At 36.0% G+C, this 15,361-nt stretch overlaps 1 protein-coding gene across 2 annotated transcripts in view; it reads right to left on the bottom strand.

Moving 5' to 3' along the window:
- Positions 1–15,361, bottom strand: part of RNGTT (RNA guanylyltransferase and 5'-phosphatase) — a 200,779-nt gene that overhangs the window by 114,104 nt on the left and 71,314 nt on the right. For both annotated transcript variants that reach the window (XM_050893968.1, XM_050893969.1), the window contains exon 11: positions 6,586–6,750. In XM_050893968.1, the coding sequence (XP_050749925.1) occupies positions 6,586–6,750 (165 nt within the window). The remainder of the gene's footprint in view (positions 1–6,585; positions 6,751–15,361) is intronic.

The following is a 15,361-nucleotide window of genomic DNA, read 5'->3' as shown; positions in this document are numbered from 1 at the left end:
GTAAAGAAATAAAAGCAAACAGAAACAAAATGGTAGAGGGGAGATGGGTTAGAAAATAATTAAAAGGAGATGAGATGATAAACAGGCCAAAAACCTGGAACAGAACAGATGGAGTGAGGACTATGGTGTAGGCCAGACACCAAAGAGTGACTGCCAACTCTGGGTCAGGAAATGCAGGATTGAAAGGTAAGCCGATTAAGCTACTCCTTAAGGCATAGAAAATAAAAACAAAAATAAAAACAGAGGAAACAAGTCTTTTTGGCATTGAAAACCCTCCAGATGGTAACATTCCCCCTCCACCGAGATGCAGAATTCAAAATCTCCAATAAACAGACAGAGATTATTTGACACTACTGCTGCTGTCATTGCTGCCATTGAATTCTTTTGTCTTCTGTCCCATGACTGCAAACTTTCTCCACATTTTTGTCTGTAGGCTACTTGGCGACATAAGACAGGGCTTTGTGGTCATCTACCGTCAGTTTTGGGTTAACAGCTCTCTTGGCAGACATGGATGAGCTATGTCCACATATTCTGCCTTTTATCAGGGTTCATTTTTTCAGACCATGCAAATACTAGCTTACAGCTGCCTCAGCTGCCTGCAAAATACTTCACACCAACATCAGCAAGTCATGTACTTACACAATCTCCTTCACCATCAGAGGTCCACAGCCACTTAATTTTCCAAAGCAAACCACCTCACCAGTAGCTATACATTTATTGGTACAAACTTATAAACATTCCACCTTTCCTAACTACAACAAAAGCAGTTTCAAAAAAATAAAAATAAAAATCCAAATGTCAAATAAACCAGGAGAACAAAATAAGTCATCTTTCAGTTCACAGATTTGACTGAAAACTTTCAAGAAGATCCTAGACCATTTAATCTTCTAGCAGAGATTACTTACCTTCATTCTAATTCCTCTAGGACAAGCTGTCATTTTAAAACCAGATAATAGTCTAAGAACTGACAAGTCATTGACATACAGCGTGCTAACATTTGAAAAAGGTTGTTCATTTGACCTGTATCGTTGTTTAACCTTTAGCCCTATTGTTCCACTGAGAGTGATGGGCACAATTCTCCATGGGACCACGAACTGCACAGAAAGGAACTTTTTTCCTACTCCTGCTAGACAGCATTTTCACTAGACAATAGGCTTTAGGGATGACATCCGGGCTGGGACTGTCCACACAAAAAAGCCTTGCAAAAGAACTATGGGTTGGTTTAGGCATTGAAAGCCAAGACTTGCATCATTTCCAAGATTTTAATTATTTCTATGTACCTGTACTTCCTGTTTAATATAATGAAGATAATGTCCTTGTTGAAAATCCTAAAATATTTGTATAAATAAAAGGTTAAGACTCCAAGGTTAAGAATATGCAGCATATAAAGCATTAACTTCACTGGTCTTTAACACTTTAGCATCAAGGAAGCCTAAAACTCAGCTTCTTCCACTGACTGCTGCTATCCTTACATGATGGGTGGGAGAGCTGGCAGATTTGACCATGTCATCTCCTTGAATTCTGATGCACACCAATAAATGAAAAGAAAGCAAGCTATTCAACAAAAGTGACCAATCATGCAAGTGTAATGACAAACAGCAAAGATTTAACATTGCTCAAAAATATCCTTCTAAAAGAATTTGGAAGTTACATTAAAAGGTAAAATTGCTCACAGAGTGCATGTGTTCCCAGCTAACACTAAAAGAGTAAACTGTGTGTAATCATTTGACTATAGAGGCAGACTAATTTAGTGATACTGCTTTCTCCATCAATATCAAAGTTCAACAAGGTAACATTTTTAGAGGTTCCAAGAATATACAACCTGTCCCCAGGTGACTGTCCCTTTCTTTTCTTCTTCTTACCACCAAAACTCAGTCTTACAAAAAACAAACAAAAGTCCATCAAAACATCTTAAAATAATATTCAATTATAAAGATATCATTGTAAAGATATACCCCTTATTTCCAAAATCTAGTACCAACAACAAACGTCAAGGCACAACTATAAATGCTGCCATACTTTATAACTGCACCTTAAAAGTGCATTTCATTTCACAATAAATCGATTTTCAGATTAGAAAAAAAACAGCCAGTACTCTAACTGTGGTATTAAAGTCTCAAATCCATAACTCTAGAAACAATTTCATTATTGGACATATTATATAACACAGTACAAAGTTTACTGCTGTTTCAAGTAATTACTTCCACATTTTCACTGAAAATAACTACACCTATGTGGACAACATTCGTTTTTCCTGGTATAATTAAAAGTTTTAGCCACTTACTCTGCTATTAAACATAGTGCTGCAACTCCTGGCCTTTTTGAGTAATCTTCCTACAATCCAGCCAAGCTAAACACACATTTACTGATACGTGCTATTTTTAATAAGAAGAATGGCCAATGACGGCTTTCAATTTCAGAACGCTATGTCTTAACTCAGGTCATAGAAAGGAATGAGGGAGGGAGGCTGTGAAGGGAGAGGTCTACAATATTTACTTTTGTGAGGTTCAAACTGCGTCCTGGGAACATATTTCAAAAATTGAAGTTTCTCAAAACAAAAATAATATGTGATGTGTGGTTCCAGCTGCGGTAGTTCAGAAGTACACTTGATTCTTTTCTTGACCCTAAGCAAAACCCAGCTATGCTTCAAAAAAAACTCCAAGACATACTCCAAGAATTTTGATGAAACACATTCTGACCAGTGGTATGGGTTTTCCACTTTTTCAGTCTTAAATATGCTGGTGCAATCAGAGATCCACCTTACCTGTGGCCAAAGACTGCTATGTCCACTGATCTTTCTTTGAAAATAACAAGCCGTGGAGGTGACCTGAGAAGCTACATCTTCTGTCAGTGAAATACAAGAACTGGAGGTAGGGAAGAAACCCATGCTTAAGAAAACACACAGCTTTTCGGAGTCCATTCAAGGGTGTAAATCTTTAAGGACCTCTAGTCAAAAAAGGAAGGATCCTGTTAGATCCTTTCTAAAGACGAAAGGATCCCACTGTTCTTGGAGAAGAACAGGAAAAATGGATAATTAAACATAAGGAAAAGATCTACCCAAGCAGGTCCCATTTGTCAGTCCTTTAGCATCCATTCAGCTGCCACCATCTCTGGAGATGGATTGATAGATACGCTGAGTCAATTTGAATATGAGCAGACTTACAAGCTAGAAGGAATTCCTTGTCTCCCTGCAGACCTTGCTGTGCTGCACACAGAGTTGGTAAACCCTGTCAAGACATTTGTCATTGATGCAAAAGAAACCCAGCTTGCTCTTTCAAGCTGTACTAATGAGGTATTCATCGCTATGAGTACATTTGTTGCTATAGTTGCAGAGATGATTGAATAAACATAGGAAAAAGACCTTTTGGGAAAAGCAATACTATTTCTAAATAGTCCTCTTTCAGAATAGGGCAATGCTTCAAAACAATAGTCTATTCTGACCATATATAATGAAAAATTCTGCTCACGAAGTTGAGATGAAATGTAATCCCTGTTTCATTATCCTAAGGAAGTGTTACAGGAATCACACTCATCAAGTTCACAGAAGTAATGAAACAAAAATTGTATTTTTTGAGGTAAGTAAGAGCAACAATAATTCTTAGTCTAAATATTATTTGAGAATATATTTTTATGAATACTATTCTTCTGAGCAGATATAAGATTTGAAATATATTTTGAATCTATAATGATTTCCCTTAAATGTTCACCAATATTGCCTTAGATAAAACTCCACATCAATACTGGTAGTACTACCTAAAACTCCTTACAGTTATCATAAGGCATACAAACAATTCTTAAATATTGACATAAAACGTCTTACTTATTGAAAACAATGATCAGATTTAAAGCCACATTAGAAGTTTTCTGTTATAACAGTAGTACAATGAACATGTTTCACTAGATAACAGCGACTTTAAATGAGGACAAGGACTGTTTAAAACCTGTGATGTACATTGTACAAAAAGTAAATTTCAGAACCTATGGTTATTTCAAACCCAAAATGTAGAAAGCTTTGGACTCTGCCCTGATTGCCACTTAAAAAAAACCACCCGAAAACCAACAACAACAACAACAAAAACCCAACAAAACACACCAAAAAACCCACACCATACCCAAATACCCCAATAAATTAAAAGCATATAGATACTCTTGTCTCAAAAGATGTTTTTAAGCTGGTGATAACACATTAGGGTGAGAATTGGTTGACTGAACTGCATTTGTAACATAATCACCTCAAATGCAGGTTGCAATGCCCTTAAAGTTTTACCTGGTACTGCAGACTTACTGATATCTTCAAATACTGTTTTTTAAAAGCTTGAGATAACTAACAAAAACCAAAGAGATAGCCATGCTTCACACTTTCAGATGCCCTGCTCTCTCAGACTGCATAAGTCACCACTGTATCTGTTCCAAAGGTATATTCATTGCTCATAAAAAAGCAGCAAAACTCTCAGAGGAAAAGGAACCCTCAGAGAAAGAAAATGTGCTATACAACTGTAATGCAAACCAGCCACTGACTTTTACTCACTCTAACTGGGGGGGAAGTTAGCTGACAAAGAGGCCTAGTTAAAATAATAATCTTTCAAAACATATAGTTTGATAAAACCTAGGATATTACTCTTACTTGCTTTATTTTCCTACCGATTTGATCTAATACATGCACTACTCTAATATTACAGTAGATAAATCATAAATGTTTGAAATTATTAAAATACAAGAAAAATAACACTGCCTATTCGCTCTGCACTGCCAATGATTCTACCCCTCCTGCTCTCTGTGTGTATCTCCAACTGCTGCATATAGGAATATTCTTCACAAAAATGAAGAAAATTGGCCAGATAACTGTTTCATTCCATAATTCACATGTTAATCAAACCTGGTGGCAAAGACAAGGACAAAATAAAGAAATATTGTCCAAGCATTAGTGTCAAAAGCAATTATAAGTCTATCATGAAACAAATTCTAGCCATGTATAATTTTTTTCCCTCACGAACATATTTGATGCTTTACTGCTGGGTAATAAGATAGTCAATGTCTTAAAGAGTTTATGCTCAGAGATTTGGGAAAGGCAGAGAAAGACCAGTAAATAGCATCATTTCATTGCTGACTTTAAAAAGCGCCACAGTCAGAATTGTTAAAATCCAATACATTGGAACACACATGGACAATTCAGAAATCTCCTTTAGAGAGGAAAAAGAAAGCTGTTCAGTGTAATTTTAATTTCCTAGGTTTTGGGAAGCAGACGATCATTTCAATAGCCATGTGCTGGCAATTAGATTTAACTAGCATGAGATTTGTTTACAGATGTGTTTTACCTAGAAATTTTTCTAGGAATGCCTCCAACCATGTTCTTCCTGTAATTTTTTAAATGAGGTTAAATAACCCAGAACTTCAGAACACTTCAAGAATCTATAAATTTATGTAAGAAACCATTTTTAAGACGTGTTCCTTTTGTTCTAGTTTCTTTTCATTTCAAGCTCAAAGTTATGTGTCCCAGACAAATGGCCTTTTGCCCCCCATGAAAAATTTACTTCATCAAATTTATGATGTTCATCTTAAACAGACAACCCAAAAATGCAACAACACAAATACAGAGAAGTAATCAAAACATTTATAGTGCTTTATCCACACAAAACTTCTCATAGAATTGTTCGTGACTTAAACTTTCCAAAGACTGCTACTCTCTGCCAGGTTTTTTTGAAAGTCCAGCTTATGCCTTATCTCTTTATTTACTTCTCAGCCATTCTTGGTTAGCCAAAATACCATTACTGCTCCTCTTGGGGCGAAATTCATTACCTGCTACAGCATCAAGGAAATGACAAAAGCAAATGGAAGCCGACAATTTGATGTTCATTGCTCTGTGTTGATGAGACACGGGACTACTTCTAACAGCAGTGCTGAGAAAAACGGGTTCCTCTAGAAGAAAGTATTATCCAGGAGCCATTTAATTCACAGAAGAGAATAAAAGTATTTTACAGAATGTTAGGATATGTCTATACTGAAGAAAAAAGAGTGCATAATGAAAGATAGGAACTCATATATATATTTGCAAGTCATATGCATTACTTCAGAAGACCTAGGGCAGTATTTTAATAAGTAAAACATGGAGACGTTAACTAGAATGGGCTCTTAGTAATCACTGCTGAACGTGAAGTGGGAGTTCAAGCACAACTCATGATTCTTATACTATGGCCAAATGGGGACTAGAAGCAAAAAGAACATTATATTCTTACCTACGAAGGAGGATAGTGTAAACAACACAGCTCTCAGACATTCCCTTGAGCTCAGAGACATTTCAGACCTACAGCTACTAACTTCTATATCATCATTCAACATTACGAAACTAAAGAATCAGGTTTTGACAAAGTACAAGTTTTAAATACGGGAAAATAGTAATTCAGAAGGAACAGGTAGCCTAAAACCACTTTTCATAGTATCCCAAACTGCCAATCACCCCCAAGCATTGCTGAGCACAACGTTAGCAGAGGAACTCGCTGGAAGCTAAAAAAGCTGAGGGAAAACCTATACCCAACACTGCTTTGCTGCCTTCAGCGCCGCAACATAAACAACTGAAATCAGATTTACCTTTCTTGAAGTGTAGATGTCGAAAAATGGTTTGTTTCGAACACTGAATGGTTCCTGTGTTTTGTCGATAAGACCATTTTTCATCTTTTCATGTCGTGGAAATATAATTTCTTTCTCTATACATGCAAGTCGAACATTAAAATCACAGTCTCCAACAGGCTGTCCCTGCCAAGTTACAAAAATCAGTATTAAAACCAAACACTTACCAAATTATTTGAACTGTCTAAGTTTTCCTTACACAATACTTAGAATCATACAGGTACATAAAAATATTATCAAATCACTACATGTTTTTGCCAAATACTTGGTTTTCAAGCATTTGTCTTAGGCTGTAAGAGGTTTAATCAAACCAAAGTTCACAGAAAGATAAAAACCTATAACACGTATTCAAGCATATATGAGTTAAATACCTAAATACCTTTAGAGTTAAGCAAAATAACTTAAATATTCCCCAATTATAGCTTTGGATATAGCAGCTACATACTTTTCCACATAGTTTTCCTCTGAAGTCATTTAGCTCATTTTGTTCATAATACTTCTAATGACAATGCAACAATACGATTTACACAGTTAAGCAAACTCATTGCTTTAAATGTACTATATTGATGCCTTGAAAGAAGCATTAATTACGTAAATGTTCACTTTTCTGTCATAGAAAAGAGAAAAATATAGCTGCAGTTGGAAAAGGTGCCAATAAACTGTGGCTGCAAAAACCTGCAAGATATGTGATGGCTTGGTCACAAAAACGTAGTAAAAGCCCTTCTCTAAGACTCAGTAGTGTACTCTGACCTTTCAAGACCTGCAATAAAACAGCAGCTTTACATTGCTCTTTATACATTTGGTGCATTGCACCCAATCAGTATGAGTGCTCAAAATGCGCATTTGTCAGATTAGTAATTGCTCGTAATGGAGTTTATTATATTTTGAGCATTAGATAGTGAGGAGAACACACTGTGGATATCACTAAGAGAAAATAAGCAACTGGCAACTTATAAATTCTAAAGTTCGTTTCAATCAGACATGTCACTTTCCTAGCAATAAGGCACAAAACTCATAGATTTGCATTGTTACAAGCTCGATACAGCACTGGAAGTTATTTACATGACATCATCCCTCATTTTGCCACCCCACTCACACAAAAAAATAATTTTCAAAAAACCATCCCTTTCACGGTCCACAAAGAATACACTCGCAGAGCTCTGGCTTCAAAACCAGAATTTTTCAAAAGTTGAAAGCAATGAGCACAGGAAACTGGGAAGACATGGGACTCTAATCATCAATGGCAGCGGTACAGATGAGCAGGAAAATCAGCAACCAGATATTTCCTGTACTAAACACAGCTAGAAGAGAAATGGAAAGAGAATCTAAAAGAAAAAAAGCCCCACTCTAACGTGCATCAAAGAGAATCAGAACTGGTCAATCTGAAAGAATGCAAAGGAAATAAATGGCAAAATGACATCCTGATGACGCACACAAAGGTAAGAGATAGAATGAGTAGTATCTGAACAGATATCTTAATTCGGAGAAAAATAGAATGCCAATTTTAGACCAACATGAGTTTAATCAAGTTCTTTCCAAACTCATCCTGGCTTTCACCAGAATCTTCTGCATTTCATGCTCCCAAAGGGGCATTAAGTTTCTCTTACATTTCTTTCCTAGCAGTACATCCTTACTAGATCTCTATCAAAAGTCCTCAATTGTTCATTGCAACAGCTTTAAGAACTATGCATTGCTCCCATACCATATGTAACTCACAACCACTTTCTTACAGGACTCGGCTTCAATCTATGCAAAGAGAGCAGCAGAGCCACCATCACTTGGGGGGGAAGCACATTCTGCACAAAGCCAGTGACAACATGGGTGAAATGTTTCCTAATCTCTGGTCATCGATTCATGCTTGTGAAGAAGAAGAAAGCCTATCTGGCTATTAACTTTGCCTTCACCATTGCTTTCATTTCATATATGGAGTTGTTATTAGTAAAGAGCCATTCAAATGAATGGAAAATCAGAGTATGAGAAAATCCAAGAGGCAAGAGAGTGGCTCACTCTTTATTCATTCATTGCAGAACATGGCTGCATGATCTACAGATTTTTAAGCACGGTACACAAAATTCTGGAGAATCGTTCGTTCTTTCTTTCTTCCCCCATGTACAGCATACTTGAGAACTCATCTACACAGTGACTGAGCTTGTCCTGGTTTGTATATCTAATTAAAACATAGAAAACACATCTTGACCTCTGTAACAACTGACTGAAGAACTGATGGAAGAATTCTTTCCTGGGAAATGTGTACACACATCTTTTATTATTTCAAAGAACACCATAAACTGTTCTCAAGGTAAGTTTCAGCAAGATCTAGTGCACATGCTCTCTTCCCTACAGTAGCTTTTCCACTCAGCCACATTTTACGAGTAGGTCTGAAAGAGCAAGTGAACTAATTAATGTTTCAAATATTTGAGCTTCCAATAAGCAGTAAAGTTATTTAGAGAGCCTCTTTACAATGATTCATTCAAAAATGCTTTCACATAGTGACTTAAATTTCTTTCAATCCCTTAATAGTTAAATTAAAAGCTGAGACGACTTCATATGCACCATAAACCAGCTGAATCACTTTCTTTTCCTTTAAATGATCCTTTCACTTCTCATATCTACTTGGAACCAATTATTTCCTGCAGCTCCGCCAATCACATATTTTTATTTCAAAGCTTGTTAAGCAGAAGGGTATATTATCACTAGGTTCCATCATATAAAGGTCAGAGCCAGGCTGACATAAGATTATATGAGATGGCAAAACACAGATAATGCTGCCGAGCAACTTCTCCATCAGCCAAGTAAACTAAGAAGTTAAGGAACATTTCATTCTCCCAAAAGCACAGAACATTAGCAATAAGAAAATTAACATAACATTGAATTTTAATCAAGGACATACTGAATAAAAGCAGTATTGGAGGAGGAGGGCTTTTTCTTTGTTATTACACACTTGCTATAACTACAAAAAATGTTGCTAATATACAATGTATTTATCCCAGACAGATCCAAAACCTTCAAGTGGTAAAATCCTAGCTTTTAGCAAATAAGTAGGAGGGTAACGCAGGCTGCCATAAATAATTCGCAGACCTTGACAAAAACAGGAAGAGATTATTTAGTATATAAAGCACACATTTAAAAGTTGTCTAAAAACCAAGACATTAATGCATGAATAATCTAAACCCAGGCAACAAATACTAGTATGTTTTTAGGCAATACAGATGTTTTATTAATTTAAGCATTCAGATGTTTGAGATTTTATTTCAATATGTAAGTTTTTACTTGTCTGAGAAGGATGATGGTCACCACTGTCTAACAGCGTAGTTACTGGAGTGCATTAGATGATAATTTCTGTTCTAGACATTTTTAATCTAAAATAAATTTGTTAGCAAAGGATAAAACAAAATTAACGAGCAGGATGTGTTTCCTACCTATGCTAGAAAGTTACACTTCCCCCTCATAGTAATTAAAATGTATCCTGAAGCAAAATATCATTTAGACAAGCCTCAAGAGAGGAGTCATCTGTTGAATCAACACCTCTTCCTCAAGCAGTTGAATTCCCTTCACCTGTTGAAACTTTGTGCATTGCACTAAGAGGTCACAGCATGAAGTGGGCTTGCAATAGATGTGACACTTTAAAATATTGTTTTGATTTTAAACACAATCCTCCACACACCCTCAAAACGTAAAATGAGATTTCTACAGAGCTCTGAAATCCACCCAGGACTGAACATTTCTAAATTTAAACTTACAATATTTCAAATTAACTTCCCAACAGAACCCATACACAATAAGTCACGTAAGAACCTAGTGTACCACAAAATAAATAAATGTTTAAAAATACTAAAAAACAGGGTCTGCAGCTCATTTAACATCCATTGTCTTGAGGGGGTGGGGGAAGGCAATTTATTTGCTGAAAGGGGGGGGGGGGGGCGGGGGGGAAATCACAGTCCCAATAACATTCCTCCAGATGGGTCCTGACAAACTGAATTTGGTCAAGCATCAGGCTGTTCCCCTGCTGTAGCTTCTGCCCTCCACGCAGTTCACAGAGACACAGAGACCTCCATGCTGAAGTCACACCCTCATGCTGATACGGCTACAAGGGCTCGTGAGTAACTCAAATCCCAGGTCATTAAATACAGGAAGATGGCAGGAATCGCTGAGACAGGTGTAAGAGGGTAACAGGATTTCTGCTAGACACCCTGCCTCAGTCCCTTCTCTCTCCACAAGGAGAAAAATACCCCTGAGGAGGTACCATCACCCTCCAGGTTTAAGTCTCCCTTCCCCTGCCTCTAAGGCTGACCTTGTGGCTACAGCTCACTAAATTCAGTGAGACTTAAATGGAAAGTCCTTTACCTAGATGGAAGCAGTACAGACAACAAAATGGGGTATGTAGGTGCTAAATCCCATAAAAGTACTTTCTCTTAGAATTTGGTATTTATCTGGCTTTTTCCCAATGCAGCTATAGTAAAAAGAAAAATAATGCCTGGGCCTGTGTACACAGCTGATAACTAGCTCAGGTCTGGATAAACTGAGAATATTTATTCTCTTCCTCCATGAGATATGGTTCGAAGTCTACCTGCCAGCAAAACGTGCTCCATTTGCTTCCCCAGGGCAGTAACTTAGACATGAATAATTCAGCATATACACACATATACGTTCCGTGCACATCTTCACTTACTGAGCCATAGCGGAACGTATGTCACAACTGTCTTAGCTTCAATGATTTTGAGAGAAGAATAAAGAATAAGCTCAGGCTGATATTCTACCCTGTGTTTAACATTATTATTGACAATTCAAGGCACCCACAGCTGACACCTGCATTTCCAACGAAAGCCCATTATTAGTTCTCCCATCTTCTGAAGACCATGCAGTCTAATATTTTGCATTTTATATTAATGGTCTGGCACATATTTCTTCTGACTGTGGTTTTATAGATGCTGCTGGTTTTTTGATACACATAGCCTTATGTAAAAACAATCTGAAGGTGCTGTTTCATTCTCCAAATAAGATTATTACTATACTCAATCACCTAAAAGGTTTTTTTTCATTTCCAATGAAGTTTTCTTTTTAAAACAGGATTAAAAGTAAAGTATTAGAGAAATGAAAAATTTTGTAGAATTATGACTTAAGTTTTTCATTTCTAAAAGGCAAAAGGCAAGACAACCATTATAATCTGAAAATATATTTTAAAATTTGTTTTTTCTAACTTTTATCACTCAAATATTCAAAACAGATATGGTAATGGCAAGGAATTTAGCAGTTTCAAAGTGGTTTCTAAAATTTATCTTGGTATCAATGAGGTACGGCATGTGAAATATTGTTTCAATTGTAACAATTCAACCAACGTGCTGCAGGAACATAATTACTATTTATATGTTGTCAGCTTATACAATGGAATATTGCTTTCATTTACCACAGAACGAAAATGGTTTGGGGAATCAGACCTATTAAAATGTTTGCTTAAGACATGTATTAAATTATTTGTATTTCCTTTAAAAAAAAAAAATCACTGAAAATAAATTCAAATATGTATGAATCAACAAAGGAAAGAAATTTGTAGCCCATGCATAAACATCAAGGCCTAACAGAACATACAAATATAGCTCCACACTTTTTTTTTATTAGCAAGCATAACTTGAAGGAAACAGCAGGACTGTCAAAACTGTGACTAAACAGATAAGACCAAAACAGAAAAAGTAGATTGTACTACAAACATTGCTCCCTTCCTCACTCTTCTCCTCCTTGGATTGCTCAAAACAGAATAAAAATTCAAGACAAAAACCATAAAACCTTATAACTACAAGTGGATGAGAAGTTTGCTTCACCAGTGTAAAGGTAACACATATAAGGCAGAATATTTACGATCAGTTGAAGCGACTGAATTACGATTCTCACCATTAACGTTGTGCAATAAAGAGGCAGAGTTATGGAAATGGGCATCTACCATAGACGAACACCTAAGCCCTCTCTTTTGAAAACCAAGCTCCAGTCAGGCGCCGAAAGCTTCGTAGCTGCTATTTTGGGAGCACAGACAACTCAGTCCAATTCATTGTTTGATTGCATGTACAGTGGCTTCATTTAGGATCTTTATAATCCTTATAAATCCTTCTGAGCCTTCAAAAACAGAACTCAATAAGGGGATTTTACTGGGATGTAAATGATTAAAACCAAAAGGAATTATGTTCTGTCTAGACTGGCTGCCTCCCCTCAAGTAATCTGAGGAGCAGATGAACTTCCCATTTTAATTACAGAAGTCATAATTCTAATAACCCATAACTGTAAAATAGATTTGCCATCATCATCATCAGATATTTACACACAAAATGATTGCATGTGGTTCTCCTAGGGGAATATAAATTTAAATAATTTATTTTGCACTGAATTTAGGCTATCTGCAAAGTCAAATATTGAACACAGGGCTTTACCGCTTCTGTTTTTTCCAATTATTTTTCCTAGTGCTGTTGTTGCATGTTAGTATGGAGGCAACATATCCTTACCTTAATTGCAACACATACTAGATGGTCCAGTCAATATTTTCTCTTTCTGCTTCTACTCTCCTCACACTCTCTTCCTTTCTACCAGCCATTCACAGTGACTCTTCATAAGAATAGCTATTGCTGTGTTTTTACAGGGCTGTCTTTATGATGAAGAATTATCACTCAAGTGAATTAAAGAACTGTGGGAAAATTCCTACATCTTAAAGACATTCTTCAGGGCATTTCATACTTGAAAAGAATGTGGCACTGATTTTTTTAGAATATAAATCACTTCATAGTATTTAAAATAAGACTGCCTAGTACAGTAAGTATGAAGTCTCCTAAAAACTAGAAAAGAGAAAAAAAAAAAGTAGTAACAATCAGCACTGATTCACAAATACTATCTAAGAAAAGGAACCACCTACCTTTCCTAAACCATAATAGAACTAAAAATTAAGTATCTGCTTGTAATAGATGTTAATACTCCTGAAGACTTGTAAAAGATTTATAACTTCAGTACAAAATCTGTCTTTAAGATATCTAGTTCATTGTGTGTGTGGCTAGCTTATAAGTAAGAAAAACTGATTAATTACTATTATACTCATTTCAAAAGAAAAGTGGTATTTTTCTTCATACTTCTTTTAAATAAGAGAAATATTCTAAAAAGGATGAAAATATGGCCTTCACGTTCTCTCCTAGACCATAACAGCCACTCAGGTTATTCAAACATATTAGCCATGGAAAAGAAAATATTAGAGAGGTCCTGCTTTCACCTTCATAAAACCTATCCTGAATTATATAGTTCTTTTAGATTTGCTACATCCTTCTGATTAACTTTGATTTTTTTTTCTTTAGTTCTTTTCCCCTAGAAACAGGAAAAAGATGGGAAGACAAGAGACAGGGAGAAAGCTGAAAATATTAAATATATACAACTAGATTAATTGTAGAAAAGGAGGAATTAAAACTAAGTTAAGTAAATAAGACATGACAACATTTGAACACACTCCCACTGCTTCCATATGATATCCCCCCAACCATCCTCTATTTTGCCTATACTTTTTCCTGTTTTGAAATATACTGGACAAAAAAAAAAAAAAAAAAAAAGCCCTGTGTTAGACTTCATTCCCAGTACGCAGGAAATTGGAAATGATAATGCAACTGGAAAACATGCCCCACTGTAAAGTTTTTCACACTTTCCACTTCAGTTGTGATCACTGCCAGATTCTTGAGAGATCTGAATATTGGCCTGAGACAGAAGTTGGGTTTTAGTCCACTTGGCAATTCCTATGGGAATGACTGTTATAAACTGCAAGCTGAGGGAGACAGTTTTTCTATTTAATCATATGTTACAGTGCCTAGCACAAAAAGAAGATAAAAAAATATTTCAAATGAAAAGTGAGGGTTTTTAAGGCTAAAAATGGGAGAGGCAGAAAACTGCTTAGTAAAAATATTGAGAAAGGCTCTTTAAAGAGACCTTCTAAGAACAAAAAAATTTGTTTGTGAACTTTATTCTGTAAATTGTATATGGTTTGAAATATTTCAGAGTTATTTTCATTTACAATGCAACTTAAGCGTTCAGGTCTTGCTTTGTATTTTTTGTAGCACGTTTCATGGTTTGCTGAAAAAGTGTCATATCAGAGTAAGCAAGTAAGAGCAAAACCTACAGAACCTGAACACCTGAAAAATATAAAGGATTTAATATCACGGCAACTTCTAAAGCTGCTCTTGGAGAACTACTTGTCCCTGTATATCTCTCCCAGGAGCAACACTTTGTGCCTCTTCCCATAACAATTATACTAGCGATAATCTGCCATTCAAAAAGGTTCTCATGAGACATGCTTCATGTTAAGGTATGGAAACATTTACCTTTGGGGAATAAAACACAACATGACAAAATTTAATACACTCCCTTTGCTTTTATACAGTATTCCGTTAAGCATTCTTTATTTTGGAAAATGTGGAAAACAAGCCACCTTCACTGTGATCCATAGTGCCCCCTGGGTTGGGAAAACGAGGATCTAACTCAGAGATGCAAGGGAAAGGAAGAAATCAGATGTATTTTTCACACAATCTAACCACTAAGTAAAACAGTCAACCTTCAAACTAATTACAATGCTAAAGCATGCTCCCCAACAACAAGCAGCTTATTAGACAAAAAATATAAAATGAAGAATACGAAAACACCAAAGATATCCTGGTCAGCATGTACTGATTATCACTCTTCAGCAATAATTTACTTTTTGTAGGCATCATAGCAAAGGAGAGTTTTA

This window comes from Gymnogyps californianus, chromosome 3 (genome assembly GCF_018139145.2).
Source record: "Gymnogyps californianus isolate 813 chromosome 3, ASM1813914v2, whole genome shotgun sequence".
In the NCBI taxonomy this organism is placed as follows: domain Eukaryota; kingdom Metazoa; phylum Chordata; class Aves; order Accipitriformes; family Cathartidae; genus Gymnogyps; species Gymnogyps californianus.
This window is presented reverse-complemented; position numbering and strand designations above follow the sequence as displayed.